At 49.9% G+C, this 16,057-nt stretch overlaps 2 protein-coding genes across 2 annotated transcripts; one reads left to right on the forward strand and one right to left on the reverse strand.

Annotated features, from left to right (window-relative positions):
• Positions 1–218: 218 nt before the first annotated feature.
• LOC118773366 (5'(3')-deoxyribonucleotidase, mitochondrial-like) lies at positions 219–4,068 on the reverse strand. Its single transcript, XM_036522279.1, has 5 exons — positions 3,115–4,068; positions 2,342–2,442; positions 1,091–1,151; positions 894–1,008; positions 219–374 (listed from the first exon to the last, which is right to left on the reverse strand). Exons 1-5 carry the CDS (start codon positions 3,406–3,408, stop codon positions 235–237), a joined length of 711 nt encoding a protein of 236 aa, XP_036378172.1. The 5' UTR covers positions 3,409–4,068; the 3' UTR covers positions 219–234.
• A 518-nt stretch (positions 4,069–4,586) lies between these two features.
• cops3 (COP9 signalosome subunit 3) lies at positions 4,587–15,857 on the forward strand. The gene is made up of 12 exons (XM_036522193.1): positions 4,587–4,758; positions 6,577–6,706; positions 7,372–7,484; positions 7,582–7,631; positions 8,177–8,269; positions 9,288–9,467; positions 9,816–9,956; positions 11,201–11,374; positions 12,977–13,063; positions 13,607–13,720; positions 15,124–15,204; positions 15,603–15,857. The coding sequence occupies exons 1-12, from the start codon at positions 4,704–4,706 to the stop codon at positions 15,654–15,656; spliced, it is 1,272 nt and encodes a 423-aa protein (XP_036378086.1). The 5' UTR covers positions 4,587–4,703; the 3' UTR covers positions 15,657–15,857.
• Positions 15,858–16,057: the final 200 nt, after the last annotated feature.

Genomic DNA, 16,057 nt, shown 5'->3' on the forward strand with positions numbered 1-16,057 from the left:
GGGACGGAGTGTTCCCCCCTGTGCCAGGGTTTTCAGTGGGGAGAACCGCAGAATGTGGCGTTCTGGGGTTAGGGCCGGAACCCCAGTGAAAGGGCAGACATTGTTGCAGCAGGGTTGTTTTCAGCAGATGGAGTAAGGTTTGGATGGAGATCCAGCGCTGGTGTTCCCTGATGTCCGGGCACTGGGGTTGGGGGGCAGGGGGGTTGTGGGGGGGCGGGGGGGGGTTGGGGGTCATCAGTGCCTCTTGCTCTCCAGGATGCCCCTCCAGTCATCGTCCCAGGAGAGCAGGCGCCTGCGGGAGGGGCAGGGGGGCAGGTGCTTGTTGTGGCAGGCTGTGAACAGGACGTGCTCCCAGGTGGGGCTGGATTCAGCACCTGCAATGAAAAGTTCCATCACTGTCTGTGATCTTCCAAGCATCATCAGCCTGGATCTGGCCTGGCTGCCAGGTGGAGAGCTGTATATCAGTGAAGACAGAGGAGAGAGACTGCAGGGGGCAGCAGCTCACACCGGCAGCCGGGGTTACTTTACGCACGCATGCGCACACACACACGCACACACGAGCACATACACACGCACGCATGCACACACACGCATATTACATTACAGTAAATTAGTGTCATTTAGCACATGTTCTTAGACAGAGCAATTTACATATGTTACAATTACATATTATATATACAATTACATTTTCTTTACAATGACATGTCTATTTACACAGCTGGATATTTACTAAGGCAATTCTTGGTTAAGTACCTTGCCCAAGGGTACAGCAGCAGTGTCCCAGAAGGGAAGAACTTGCAACCTTTTGGTCATGAGCACTGCTCCTTACCAGTGTTACCCACACCCCCTTCACACAAACAACCCCCACACTCGCCTAACACACACACACTCACCGAGGATGTCTGGCTTGTCGTCTATAAGGATGTCACCAGTCACCACAGTCTTGTCTCTGGTGAGTATAATCTGCTCCAGGAACTCATGACCCAGGTGCTTCTCTATCCAGGCGTACTGAGCAGAGAGGGGGGAGCAGTGTTAGAGCAGGGCTCTCTGCTCTCTGACTCCGAATCGCTGCACAGAACCCTGCACTCACCTTCTCATACGGGCAGTGCCTGTAGTGCTTTATTGGGCTGGTGCAAATGAAGACATCTGTGCTGGGGAAAAAGAGGGACAGAAATTACACGCCTCCATTCCCTGATTTCCCGCCATCCATTCATAGCTTCATTTCAGCAATCGCATGCCCGCGTTCCCCGATTTCCCCTCATCCATTCATAGCTTCATTTCAGCAATCGCACGCCCGCGTTCCCCGATTTCCCCTCATCCATTCATAGCTTCATTTCAAGCACTCTGCAGGGGTCAGCGTTGGGAGGCATGACTGAGGGAGAGAGGTAGTATAAGTGCTTGTATTTGTGAGGCTAATGTGTTTTCCTGTTTAAGATCGACCTTTTACAGACAGGAGAAATATAAAACGTGTAAGTAAATAGCTTGACGTGTTTGACAGATATCAGGGGGAACTGGGAAGAATTCCGTTTGAAAAACAGGTGCACAGAACACTGAAAAAATCTGCAAAAATGTAAACTACTGCATGACTCCCGATAGCTACTCCTCTCTACGGCCACTCGTTCTCAGATCTCGTCAGGATGCAGCGGAGTCAGTGTCTCTTCTTCCCCGCACTCTTTCGCTGAGGTGGCTGTGTACATGACCGCATACTGCTGACCGCATACTGCTCACTGCCTCCTTCGCGTTTGCATTCGGCGCGTGTGTAACTGTTCACTTGCCCATGCAGTTCTCTATAATGCGTTATAATACGTATGAACACATTGTTTTTAAAAGTGATTTATTAAGAAGTAATGTTTTTATTTCCTGGTAAATATGAAATATGCGGACCAGCAGCGTGTTAAGCGTACAAAGACATGCCCGACACACTGGTGTAAACGGCCAACATGAATACGCATGCGTACTGAGCAGGCAACACAGCGTATCAGAAACATGGCAGTCTCGATCTGAACTACATACGGTTTTCAGAGCGGTTTCGATCGCATCGCGCAGGGATGTTGTTATGACTGAAAAAAAGCTGATTACGAGGGCCGTTCACTCAAATATCTCGTATTAGCTCATATCAGCAGCTGACTATCTGACCGCATTGCGCTTCGAACTCCACATGTTCAAGCAAGTGTTACATTTTTCTGAATTACTACACAACATAATTCATTCATTCAAACCCTCAAAAGACGTCGTGGAAGCATCTGTTAAAATGTGAACATTTTAATAAAGAACATTGCGGTAGGATTTGAATGCAGTTCTCTACGGCTATTCGCTCTGTACAACAAAGTTTAAAACTTACTTTTCCATCTTAGACATCTGCTTCACGGCTTCCACTCCTCCCGCCACGGGATCCAACTCTATAAAGAAGTTCTCCGATTCCCATATGCTGATCGCCTTCTCCTACACAGTTAATATAATCTTATTACAGTAATGACATAAATGTATAATACAGATATAGCCCATCAACACAAAAAAAAGATCACCCACTGCACAAAGTCTAGTTAACCCTTAAATATATAGGCCTACAAATAGTTAAGGATTTAAAAGCATCTCTTCCCAAATCTACCTCGCCTTAACACATGGGCGAATATTCAATGTGTTTCACTAATTACGCCACAATGACAGTATGCCAATACGTATATACGTATAGATTTCAATGGTTAGTTTAACAGACGCCCGTATCTATCCGAGCGAAAGTAGTTTACATAAAATGAGTTCTGGACGACTTCGTGGCAACACCTGGTTCGCCGAGCTAAAGATGGATGTAGCAGCAAGCGCCTCGCCCGCACAACGCCATGCTTTGATAGCTGCAGAGACACTCTCTGTGGGTCATGCTCGCACAGACACATAAGGAACCGAAGCGACTCACATTCCTATCTAGATGAACTATGTTCTGTCACCAAGCCACTAAGTTACTTAGCTACACAGCTAATTAAATCAGATTTTTCGATGACATCTTTAACACAGCTACTTAGTATGACTCATGACATTCAATCGGAACTTCGCCTGTCATCGACACTACTGTGAAACCCAAATATAACTAGTTAGACGTCTCATTTCCGGCACACTCACGCAAAGATCACTTCTAAGTTGTCCGTACTGAGTCGAGACCCAGAATCCTCTTCTGTCCTCCAGGCTAATGTAAGGATCGTCGGGGTACTTGGCTCGGTATTTCTTCAAAAAGCCTCCTTCAAAATCCGCGATCACTCCGTCCATGTCCACCAGAACGCGCAGGCGCTTGTTTGCAGCGGAGGGCATTTTTGCAGGCACGTTGACGGTCGATTTGAGAGAAAAGCATCTAAACCGCGTAGAAATCAACGAGCTTTCTGTCCTTAGAAAACGTACGATCCCTGGCAATAAACTCATTATTGGCTAACCCGGTAGCAACGTCTGCTGCGTGTGCGTGCCTTCAATTAATCTCTCAAGACACAGGCGATAAGATGTTCAAAAGTCCGCCTAAAGTTGGATAGAAGCACGCCAGATTTGCAATTATTAATCGCCCGAGTGATTATGCTTACTGAGATAGTTTGTATTTTCGTAAATGTTCTGTATTTTCTAAATCGAACCTTTAAAAATGAACCGACGTGGTACAAAATACAGCTCAGCTTTACGCTTAAGTCTTGATTGCATGATTCGTTTGTTGCAGGGTTAACTACCGACGTCTTCTACGCATATAGCGAACATTTGCCCTTCGACAGATATTTTACCTTTTTTGTGTGTAGCGCTTATCTTTGCATTGATGGACACACTGTTAAACCAGTAGCTAGTTAAGCTAGCTACAATGTCCCATCTCCCTTGTGGAGGCCCACTGTATTTGGACTTGTTTACACCAGTGCAAGCGTGCAATTTCGAGTAAGGACGGGGTAGTTTGTAACGTAGAGCCCGACTGCGCCCTGTCAGTCAATCGGACTGCCACACCAATGAGATCTGATATCGCTGCTCGCACTGCAAGCCGTGCCCTCTGCACAGAACCGCTGGCAGCTCCAGTGACCCGGTAGTATCTGTGCTGCGATTCCTGTTCGCTACCGATCGGGACCCTCTCTTAAAGAGAAAGTCTCCCCTCAGCACGGCTTGGCTGTATTGCAGCTTTGTCCTCTGCACACAGTGCAAGTTTTGTAAAAAGGCTGCAAGGAGCACAGTCACATTCCTACGCAGTCCCACTCCGAGAGTAGCCTCGGTGCCAAGGCACAAGGCTGAAACAGCATACACATAACACTTGGATACAAATATGTACAATATTTACATGTGCTTGTTTTACGAACTTGTGTACATGGAAACGAGGGGAAAACTCGACTCAAAGTCCAACAGAGTCAAAAACAAAAGTACAGCAAAATACAGAAATCAACATCTAAAATACTCTTGCAACATCCATATGAACTGCGGCGCACTCCAGTCTCCCTGCCGTCACTTTAAAAATCAGATCCGACGCTGCCACTCAGGAACAACCCTCGCGATATTTCATTTCAGTAGAGGCTTCTCAGTAAAAAAAAAAAAAAATAAACCTCGCGAGGTTTCCCTTCAGTAGCGGCTGCTCGGGGGGAAAAACCTCGCGATACTTCGCTTCAGTGGCGGCTGTCTGGCCCCTCCACTCAGCCGTAGCTACTCCTGACAGATTTGAATGAGAACAGAGCGAGGTACCGCGGTAAACCTTCGAGGGAAGAATGGCTTCAGCCCTGGAGCAGTTCGTGAACAATGTGCGGCAGCTCTCCGCTCAAGGTAGGACAACAAAGCAGGTCCGGGTCAGAAAAGAAAAAGAAACCGAACCGAACCCAGCGCCTGAGCGGCGGAGCGCAGCCTGCTCTCCGCTTTAGCCGGCTGGCTAGCTGGACGTTTTGACGGCTAAGCGGTCGGCTTTCCCTTATGTCGCTCTGCGGGAGAAAGCTTTCCCCGCGGACTGCAGGACCTGCCACGGCGCAGACACGCAGTAAAGCAGCTTTTTTTGTTTTGCTTGAGAAAATATTTCCAGGGGCTTGTCGACAGGAAGTCCCACCCAAATGCTAATGTGATTGGTTGGAGTTTAACAGGGACGAGGTTGATTGGTTCCTTGGCCTGTCAGTAATGTACCTGCCCGTGCTGGCTTCCGGAAGTGCGTGCAGGCCCTGACAGTGGCTGCTTGGCAACTAGTTACCCAGCCTGGTTAACCAGCTAACCAAACATGGCGGCGATAACCTTTCATCGCTGCTAAAAAAGCCAGACAGTGAATGTGGTCTGCTTTACATGTTCAAGTCTGGCTTTTGCGCAAAGGATATAATTGGCTAGCTCGCATGGAAGCTAGTAACTATTGCCGGTGAGCTAGCTAAAGTTAGCCAGCTGGTGATCAGTTGAATGTGTAGGTCAGCTCAGCTCTGGAAACCACCAGGATTTGTTTGTTGACAGTATTTAAGTAACAGTTATTCAGAAAATAATTTTTAATCCGCACCTGTCTACCCTATCTACTTAGTTGTCCAACATCCAGATTTCACTCTATAAAATATGAAATGATTCTCTTTGGGTTCTTGGGTCCGTGATGCAATAGTAATTTTAATAACATTAATACAGGGCCAGTCCCTGTGTTACATTACTTTACATTGCATTCATTTAGCAGACGCTTTTATCCAGAGCGACTTCCAGCACAGTAGAACATAAGTGCGTTCACGCAAGTTGAATGAGCAACAGTGTCAGACGAGGATAACAACCTTCCCGACCAGTGAGTGTCAGCATAACACCACCCAAGCCCTACCCCAAGTTAACTTGTGTAACCTGACTAGACAAGGGAAGCCAAGTATACTACCATACATCAGTCACCAGATCATAGAATGCAAAACACATCGCAATACTACACCTGAACTGTAAATGTATAATTTAGCTTGCTAACCTGCTATGCACCTGTTCGTCGTCTGAGCTGTCATTGAAATCTCCCTATAAGGTTGTGTGAAGTTGTACTCGGGTGCTGTCTCTCAGAGCTGGTCAGGGAAGCTGCTGTGTGGGCTGGCATTCAGTCCGGCTGTGCTCACAGTTCATTAGGTTCAGTTTAACTGTGAGCTGAATACTAGCCACGATCTGACCTGTTGATTGTACCAAGGGAACAGCATAACTTGTGTATGTGTGTTTGTGTGTGTGTGTGTGTATGTACGTCTGTGAGTGTGTGCATGTGTTTGTGTGAGTGTTTGAGTGTGTTTGCATGTACGCCTGTCTGTGTATGTATGTATGTGCGTATGTTTGTGCATGCATGCGCGCACATGTGTATGTATGTCTGTGAGTGTGTTTGTACGTCTGTGAGCGTGAATGGGTGTGTGTGTGTGTGTTTGTGTGTATGTCTGCAAATGTTTAAGTCTCTGTGTACATCTGTGAGTGTTGGGAGTCTGTGTGAGTGTGTGTGTTTGTGAGTGTACGTGTGCATCTGTGTGAGTGTGTGTCTGTGAGTGTGCATGTGCGTCTGTGAGTGTGAATGTGTGTCTGTGAGTGTGCATGTGCATCTGTGAGTGTGTGTGTATCAGAGTGTATGAGCAGTTGAAGATGTGTGCTGATGTGTCCTTGTTCCTCGCTGTCTCTCAGGCCAGATGACTGCACTTTGTGAGCTGATCAACAAGAGCGGAGAGCTGCTGGCCAAGAACCTGTCGCACCTGGACACGGTGCTGGGGGCCCTGGACGTTCAGGAGCACTCGCTGGGGGTGCTGGCTGTGCTGTGAGCTCACCTCTCTACCTGCATTTGCTGCAGACATCAGCCCATAGGTCACAGTGGTGACTTAGGATCTGTCTGAGCACCACACCACTCCACATCATAACCTGTGGATCTGTCTGAGCACCACACTACTCCACATCATAACCTGTGGATCTGTCTGAGCACCACACCACTCCACATCATAACCTGTGGATCTGTCTGAGCACCACACCACTCCACATCATAACCTGTGGATCTGTCTGAGCACCACACCACTCCACATCATAACCTGTGGTCACCTTGACATTCCTCTCCGGGAGGATTTCTCTTCTCAGTCACGTCTGCGCTCTATTCAGGCCCCCACTGGAGGAATGAGCTGCTCAGATAGTAAATAGTGAAGCATTTTGCTCTGCAAATCAGTTATGCTAAAGGTCATGGGGATAACTGAAGTTCTGAACACATTCAGATGTACTGGTCTGTGCGAAAGGCAGCCCTTAAAATATGCATGTCCAGCACTTGGACTTGGACTTATTTCATGTTATCAATGTGATTTAAAACAACAGTCATGTCAAATATGCCATCTGCCTTGCATAGTAAGTACAGAGCTGTATGCAGGTGTTCATGGGATCCTTCGGTTTGCAGACGGCTGTTGGGAAGCAGCTCTGACTTTGGCTTGTGGTTTCCTGCAGGTTTGTGAAGTTTTCCATGCCAAACATCCCTGACTTTGAAACGCTGTTCTCCCAAGTGCAGCTCTTCATCAGCGCCTGCAACGGCGAACACATCCGATACGCAACAGACACATGTGAGTGCAGCTCCCTCCTGCTGTTTAAACCAGCCGCCCGGGGATTAACCCTCTCCCGCCCGTCCGTTAACGCCACCCACTGTCCCTTCCCTTGCAGTCGCTGGCCTCTGCCATCAGCTGACGAACGCCCTGGTGGAGCGGAAACAGGCAAGAGCTCTCTTTCTTTCCATTTCTGATCATTATCGTATATGGATGGGATGATGCAGTGAGCATGCTTAATGCGAGGAGCTATCCAGGTGATGTAAAGATCAGTGAATCTGCAGAGTTTTTGCGGCATGACTTACTTAAGACACAAAGTCACAGACCAACCTGAGAAGCACAGTCTCTTAGTAAATCTAATCAAGGCAGGCGTGGCTCATTAATGTCACAAACCCAAAGTTGCTCAGTGTTGCCAGCGGTGATTGCAGTGACATTCACTGTCAAATAAGACTTTATAATGAACAGCTATTCCTTATTTAAATAGAATTTGGACAGAGATGCCATATGAACAGCCAGGACAAGAGCACTGTTCTCAAATATGCTGTTGTGTTGAATGTTTTAGTGATGTTGTGGCGAGTCAGTCCTGTTGCCTGGTTGTAAAAGCAGCGCTAAAGGCCCTGTAATATTTCAGCCTCAGTTCACATCGTTCAGCGGTGAGTGATTCATCCAGGCAAAGCTGAGCATTTCTGCCTCTGATTTCTCCTGTTTTGCAGCCATTGAGGGGGGTGGGCATTCTCAAACAGGCAATAGAGAAAATGCAGATGAGCACAAACCAGTTGACCTCAGTTCATGCAGACCTGTGTCAGGTGAGTAACGTTAAAGTCGCTTGTGGAGCAGAATTAGAGGAAAGGTGTCTGAATTTTGATAATATTGGACTCAGAGTCACATTTTGAAACACACTTAAGTGTGATGGAATGCTTTTCCTGGTCTCTCTGAGTCTGACTCATGTGACATGTGTGTGAGTGTGGCCATGGGCACAGAGGGACCAATGGGATTGAAAACTGTCTGTGATGTCAGCCTTCACCCAAACAAAGCTGTGTGTAAGGAGTTTGGGCGTAGCCATGTTGAGTAGTGTTTGGCTGCACTCCAAAAGTACTAAGCTGCATATTTTCCTCGATTCCTGCATTCTCACATCCTCTGTGCCCTGGAAATCGGTTTCCCTCCTTAAGGATGGCTCCAGTTCTATGTTGAGAAGTGATTCTGTGTAAGGAGTTTGGGCGTGGCCAGTTTTTAATGAAGGTGGCTGTGTTGAGTAGCCATTGAGGGTAAGGAGTGTGATGTTGGCTGTAATGTTGAGTGTAAGGAGTGCTTGATGGTAATCATGGTGAGTAGTGGTTGTGTGTAAGGTGGTTGGTGTTGAGTGTAAGGAGTGTTTGATGATGGCCATGGTGAATGGTGGTTAGATGAGGGGTAGGATATTCTATGAAGTTCTGATTTTCTGCTAATTGGAAATCTGATTAGATACAGTTTTGTCTTCAGGGTATCATGGGCTTGCCTTTGAGGAAAGGAACTGTAATTTCACAGTGATATGTCATTTCCACAGTGATATTTCACATCCTTGGTGATACTGTAGTTCCACAGTGATATTTAAGTTTTGCAGTGATCTCTAACTCCGGCTAGCAGTGCAGTACAGTGACTGGCTTTGTAAGCAGGAAGCTGCTGATTCCATTATTATTGTCCTGGAGTGATGAGGTGGATATCCAGCTGTATAAACGGATAGTAAGTAAAATGTAAGCTGTGTAAGTCAGGGTGTGTCAGGGCCGACCCACAGCTGGCAGCCACCCTGCTGCCTGTCTCACGCGCTCCTCTCTCGTCTGTGTGCAGCTGTGCTTGTTAGCGAAGTGCTTCAAACCCGCCCTGCCATTTCTGGAGCTCGACATGACTGACATCTGCAAAGAGAACGGCGCCTACGACGCCAAGCACTTCCTCTGCTACTACTACTACGGGGGCATGATCTGCACTGCACTGAAGAACTTTGAAAGAGCACTGTATTTTTACGAACAGGTAGCTCCGACTGCAAGAAAGCAGATCTCAAACCTGCCCCAGGGGCTCTGCGTTTTATTTTTGTACCAAAGGAGTTGCTTTTCAGTTCACAACAAATCTAAGCAGACTTACTGTTACATTTTTGCATGCAGTAATGTGTTGCCTCAGGTTGATGTTGCCTGAATAGTCATTTTCCCTAAGGTGCGCTGATGCTTGGGGGTTTTCAGTGGGAACGCCCGTGCAACTGAAAACAGGAAGTCAGGGTTGTGCTCAGATGTCGCCCCAGACATGTAGCCTCTCCTGATAAGATTTGCGAGGGGCCTCTTCCTGGACTCGTCGTGTTTCGAACCCGTGCTCCTCTGCCCTCAGGCCATAACCACTCCCGCCATGGCGGTCAGCCACATCATGCTGGAGGCCTATAAGAAGTACATCCTGGTCTCCCTCATTCTGCACGGAAAAGTCCAGCCGCTGCCCAAATATACCTCACAGATCGTGGGCAGGTTTATCAAGGTGAGAAGCACCGCTGTGTGACGCCCAGCTGTACCTGTGCATTACCTGCAACAGCCTGTTTAATACAACAACTGATGGAAAAAGCACGCACACACACATGCACACACACACACACACACTCACGCACACGCACACACACACGAGCGTTCACACACACACAAACACTCACGCGCACACACAATACACACACACACACTCGCGCACACACACGCTCACACACACATACACACACTCAAGCACACACAATGCACACACAATACACACACACACACACACATACACACACACGCACACACAATACACACACACTCACGCACACACACATGCACACGCACACATACACACACTCACGCACGCACACACACACAAACATACACAAACACATAAACAAACACTCACACATGCATACACACACACACATGCACAAACACACACACACACACACATACAAACACTCACGTACACACAAACACTCACACATACACAAACACTCACATACACACAATACGCGTACACACACACAAACACACACACACACACAAACAAGCACATACACAAACACACACACACACACTACACACACATACACACACTCTCACACAAGACACACAAACACACACACACACACTCTCTCACACAAACACACACAATACACACACATACACACACACTCACACACACACACACACACACGCACTCGCACTCGCACACTCACATACACGCACACACACACCCCTTTCAGAAAAGAGACTTGGGGTGATGCAGCATTTCATCTTGGTGTGTGTTCAGATTCTGACCCCACCTCAGTGGATAAGCTGTCCAGATGGAGGTATAGTACGCCTGCATTGGAATTGATTTTAATGGCACCATTTGTTTGGAATGCTTTCTGTCCAGCGTGGAAGCTCTATAACTCACATATACTGTATTACGATATGAGGAATACAGGTGAGAGTGAGTGGTGTATGGGGCTCGGGCTGTGATGGCCGAGTGCAGCGTGCAGTAAAGAGCTCAGCTTATGTTCCCTTCACAGGTCTTTACCTGAATGGCTTTGTTAAATACCAGCTTTCTGAGTGTGTGTGAAATGCAAGACACTGACATCATCTAAATTTGTGTCCGCTGAGCACTTAGAATGTAATGAAAGATCGGACGTTTTGGACTCACCGACATATGGATTGATGCTACACTTACATGAAGAAGTGGTCTCTGAATGGCTGTATGAGAATGTTCCCTCTCCCTCCCCTCAGCCTCTTAGCAACGCGTACCATGAGCTGGCACAGGTGTACGCGACCAACAACCCCGCGGAGCTGCGCAGCGTGGTGAACAAGCAGAGCGAGGCGTTCGCGCGCGACAGCAACAGCGGCCTGGTGAAGCAGTGCGTCGCCTCGCTCTACAAGAAGAACATCCAGAGACTCACCAAGGTGAGCATGTGACTGCAGCCACGGCTTCCTATTGGCTGGGTGAAAGTGCCCACAATGAAGGATCGAGTGTAATCTGAGGGGTGCTGTGTAGAGTGTGGCTGGTGAGCTGTGACATACAGTACCAGTCAAAAGGTTGAACAAAAGAACATATTATGACGAGAACAGGCCATGTGGCCCAACTGAGCTCGCCACTACAGCTTTGGACATACTTTTTTATTTTTACTATCTTCCACATTTTGGAATAATAGTGAAGATATCAGAATTATGAAACAACACAAATACAGTTATTCAGTGACCAAAAAAGGGTTATAAACAGATCAGAACTATTTTATATTTTCGATTCTTCAAAATAACCAAAAATAATTTTTAAAATTAAATTTGCTTTGGAAAGAGATTTATACATAGGCAATAGCTTCAGTATTTATGTTTGTCTATGGAACAAATTTCAAACCTTTAAGCATAAGTCTTTAGATCTACGTGTCTTTGAATGCATGCATCCATTATCTTAATGAGGTGTGTGGAAACTTTTGACTTATACTGTACAGTTATGGTACCCGCGGCTCAGCCAGGACTGTGTTATCAGCTAATGTCAGTAGGGCCTTTTAGAGGGGGTTTTATAGAGTCTGCTCAGCCCAGTTCAGGCCCTGTAAACTGCATATTTTGAAGGGTGAGTTTGTAGTAATGTAGTTCGGTCAAAGATAAATACTTCTTTTGGTTAATAATCGGCTGAAGGTCTCCTTTGTCATGGACAAGTCAGACCGAAAAGGTCAGAAATGACACGTCCTGCTTTTAGCTTTTAATGAGCAGCTTGCATACATCAGGTCAGGAGACATCCTGTCCAGTAACGGCCTGTCATCTGCCAGCCAGGACTGGAGTCACTGACTCAGGCCAGTTCACATTATGAAGCTGATTAGTACATTATGTTATACATTATGAAGCTGATTAGTACCGGTCGGTCTCTGTGAAACTTGGTGTGTCAGGAAGTGCAGCATTAATGGGAGTGGGAGAGGATGACTATATTTCCTTGGGAGCAGGCGTGGGTCTGAAATCTGGAGTCAGATTGTTAGCTTTCACATCATGTTGGAAAATATTCGCACAGATGTTGCAGGGTCCCCTTCCAGACCCTCTGAGACTCAGAAATGCCCCGTCTGACCCTGACCCTGACCCTGCCCCTGACCCTGACCCTGCCCCTGCCCCTGCCCGTGCCCCTGACCCTGCCCGTGCCCCTGCCCGTGCCCCTGACCCTGCCCCTGCCCCTGACCCTGCCCCTGACCCTGCCCGTGCCCCTGACCCTGCCCGTGCCCCTGACCCTGCCCGTGCCCCTGCCCGTGCCCCTGACCCTGCCCGTGCCCCTGACCCTGCCCCTGCCCCTGCTCTTGCCCCTGCCCCTGCCCCTGCCCCTGCCCCTGCCCCTGCCCCTGCTCTTGCCCCTGCCCCTGCCCCTGCCCCTGCCCCTGCCCCTGCCCCTGCCCCTGCCCCTGACCGTGCCCCTGCCCCTGCCCCTGCCCCTGCCCCTGCTCTTGCCCCGGCTGGAGGCCACGCTGTATCTGATCTCTGCAGGGTCTGTCACTGAGTTAACCCTTGCTTCCCCCCTCTCTGCAGACGTTCCTGACGCTGTCCTTGCAAGACATGGCGAGTCGAGTGCAGCTGGCCACACCTCAGGAGGCCGAGAAGTACGTCCTACACATGGTAAGATCAGGAGAGAAGGAGCAGGAGCGAAGGAGTGGGGGAGAAGGAGCGGGAGAGAAGGAGCGAGGAGAGAAGGAGCGGGGGAGAAGGAGCAGGGGGAGAAGGAGCGGGAGAGAAGGAGCGGGGAGACGGAGCGGGAGAGAAGGAGCAGGGAGAGAAGGAGCGAGGAGAGGGAGCGGGAGAGAAGGAGCGGGGAGACGGAGCGGGAGAGAAGGAGCGGGAGAGAAGGAGCGAGGAGAGGGAGCGGGAGAGAAGGAGCGGGAGAGAAGGAGCGAGGAGAAGGAGCGAGGAGAAGGAGCGAGGAGAAGGAGCGAGGAGAAGGAGCGGGGGAGCAGGAGAGAAGGAGCGAGGGAGCAGGAGAGAAGGAGCGGGGCACCAGTTTTTCCATACAAAGATTTGAATTTGTTTGGAGATGATTTATTATAATTGAGGAGGTGGTGAATTCTTGGAGCAGTTCTGTCACACTGCGTTATTCCGTTATTCTGAGTGTTCCTCTGGATGCTGGGAAAAATGCTCTTCTTTGCTTTTGTCTCTCGCTGGCAGATTGAAAACGGAGAAATCTACGCCAGCATCAACCAGAAAGATGGAATGGTCTGTTTCCACGACAACCCAGAAAAGTACAATAACCCTGCGATGCTCCACAAAATTGACCAAGAGGTAAGAGCGCGGTCAGCGGGCCCGTGTAAGAGTGCGGTCAGCGGCAGCGGGCCCGAGTAAGAGCGCGGTCAGCGGGCCCGAGTAAGAGCGCGGTCAGTGGGCCCCAGTAACAGCGCGGTCAGCGGGCCCGAGTAAGAGCGCGGTCAGCGGGCCCGAGTAAGAGCGCGGTCAGCGTCAGCGGGCCCGAGTAAGAGCGCGGTCAGCGGGCCCCAGTAACAGCGCGGTCAGCGGGCCCGAGTAAGAGCGCGGTCAGCGGGCCCGAGTAAGAGCGCGGTCAGCGGCAGCGGGCCCGAGTAACAGCACGGTCAGCGGGCCCGAGTAACAGCACGGTCAGCGGGCCCGAGTAACAGCGCGGTCAGCGGCAGCGGGCCCGAGTAACAGCGTGGTCAGCGGGCCCGAGTAACAGCGCGGTCAGCGGCAGCGGGCCCGAGTAACAGCGTGGTCAGCGGGCCCGAGTAACAGCGCGGTCAGCGGCAGCGGGCCCGAGTAACAGCACGGTCAGCGGGCCCGAGTAACAGCGCGGTCAGCGGCAGCGGGCCCGAGTAAGAGCGTGGTCAGCGGGCCAGAGTAAGAGCGCGGTCAGCGGCAGCGGGCCCGAGTAACAGCACGGTCAGCGGGCCCGAGTAACAGCGCGGTCAGCGGGCCCGAGTAACAGCGCGGTCAGCGGCAGCGGGCCCGAGTAACAGCGCGGTCAGCGGCAGCGGGCCCGAGTAAGAGCGCGGTCAGCGGGCCCGAGTAAGAGCGCGGTCAGCGGGCCCGAGTAAGAGCGCGGTCAGCGGCAGCGGGCCCGAGTAACAGCGCGGTCAGCGGCAGCGGGCCCGAGTAAGAGCGCGGTCAGCGGGCCCGAGTAAGAGCGCGGTCAGCGGGCCCGAGTAAGAGCGCGGTCAGCGGGCCCCAGTAACAGCGCGGTCAGCAGCAGCGGGCCCGAGTAAGAGCGCGGTCAGCGGGCCCGAGTAAGAGCGCGGTCAGCGGCAGCGGGCCCGAGTAAGAGCGCGGTCAGCGGCAGCGGGCCCGAGTAACAGCACGGTCAGCGGGCCCGAGTAAGAGCGCGGTCAGCGGGCCCGAGTAAGAGCGCGGTCAGCGGCAGCGGGCCCGAGTAAGAGCGCGGTCAGCGGGCCCGAGTAAGAGCGCGGTCAGCGGCAGCGGGCCCGAGTAACAGTGCGGTCAGCGGGCCCGTGTAAGAGCGCGGTCAGTGGGCCCGTGTAAGAGCGCGGTCAGCGGTCTCTGCTGTCAGTTGTATGAAACGTGTCAGCCATGCCCACCGCTCTCAGTCACATCCCTCTCCGAGCGTGACGCCGGCCAGGCACGGGGTCACATCCCTCTCCGAGCGTGACGCCGGCCAGGCACGGGGTCACATCCCTCTCCGAGCGTGACATCATGCTCGCTGTTGTTTTGTCTTGTAGATGCTGAGGTGCAAAGAGCTGGATGAGAAGCTGCGCTCCATGGATCAGGAGATCACAGTAAACCCTCAGTTTGTGCAGAAGGTAGGGAGCCTTGCAGCAGGACAAAACTCACTCATTACAACATAGACAACTGATAACCATGCACAGTCATTGACAATGTAGACAACCAACAATAACCACATTCATTTAGAATATGAACATAAATAATCAAGTGCATTACATTGATTTGAAATGAACATTTCATGCTGAAGAGGCAGAAGCTATACTGAAATACTGTTAAAGTTCAAAGGAGGCAGGGAAACTGCCCCGCCCACTCACTCACTCACAGAGGGCTGAATTTATACCAGATCAGTCACAGAAAGTGGAGCTGCTCTGCACAAGGATCAAATCTCACCGCCATTTCCTACAGAAGCTCCTCTCTCCTCCGCTGTCTGGCTGTCAGAAGCGGAGAGTGAAAGCTTTCCTCGTTTGCCTTGCAGAGTATGGGTTCGCAAGAGGACGATGTTGGAAGCAAGACGTCAAGCTACTCCTGAAGACACCCGGGGAAATACTGCCTTGAATCGGGTTCTTTTTCGGAAGAAGTTTTTTAAGGAGGAAAAAATTCTGCGGAGCCTGGACATTATTCAAGAAAATATATCCGTGTGAAAAATTTCACTCATTGCTGTCACTGTCATGCGGAATATTAAACAAACATTCATCAGTGTTTTATTTATCCATGTTCGGGTCCGAGAACCTTTGCTGCATTTAACAACAAAAATAAAAAGTGGATTTTGTTCAAGAATTATTTGTGAATAAGACTTGTTTCACATCACACTTTATTCCTACTACAGTTTCTGTGTTTAATTTCACGTATTTTCCCTACCTGGTGAAAACGGCTTGCATCTAAAAACTCTGAATTCCACTTCATTTGAAGTCAATCGAGTTGAATCTAAAC

This window comes from Megalops cyprinoides, chromosome 1, assembly GCF_013368585.1.
Source record: "Megalops cyprinoides isolate fMegCyp1 chromosome 1, fMegCyp1.pri, whole genome shotgun sequence".
Classification (NCBI taxonomy): domain Eukaryota; kingdom Metazoa; phylum Chordata; class Actinopteri; order Elopiformes; family Megalopidae; genus Megalops; species Megalops cyprinoides.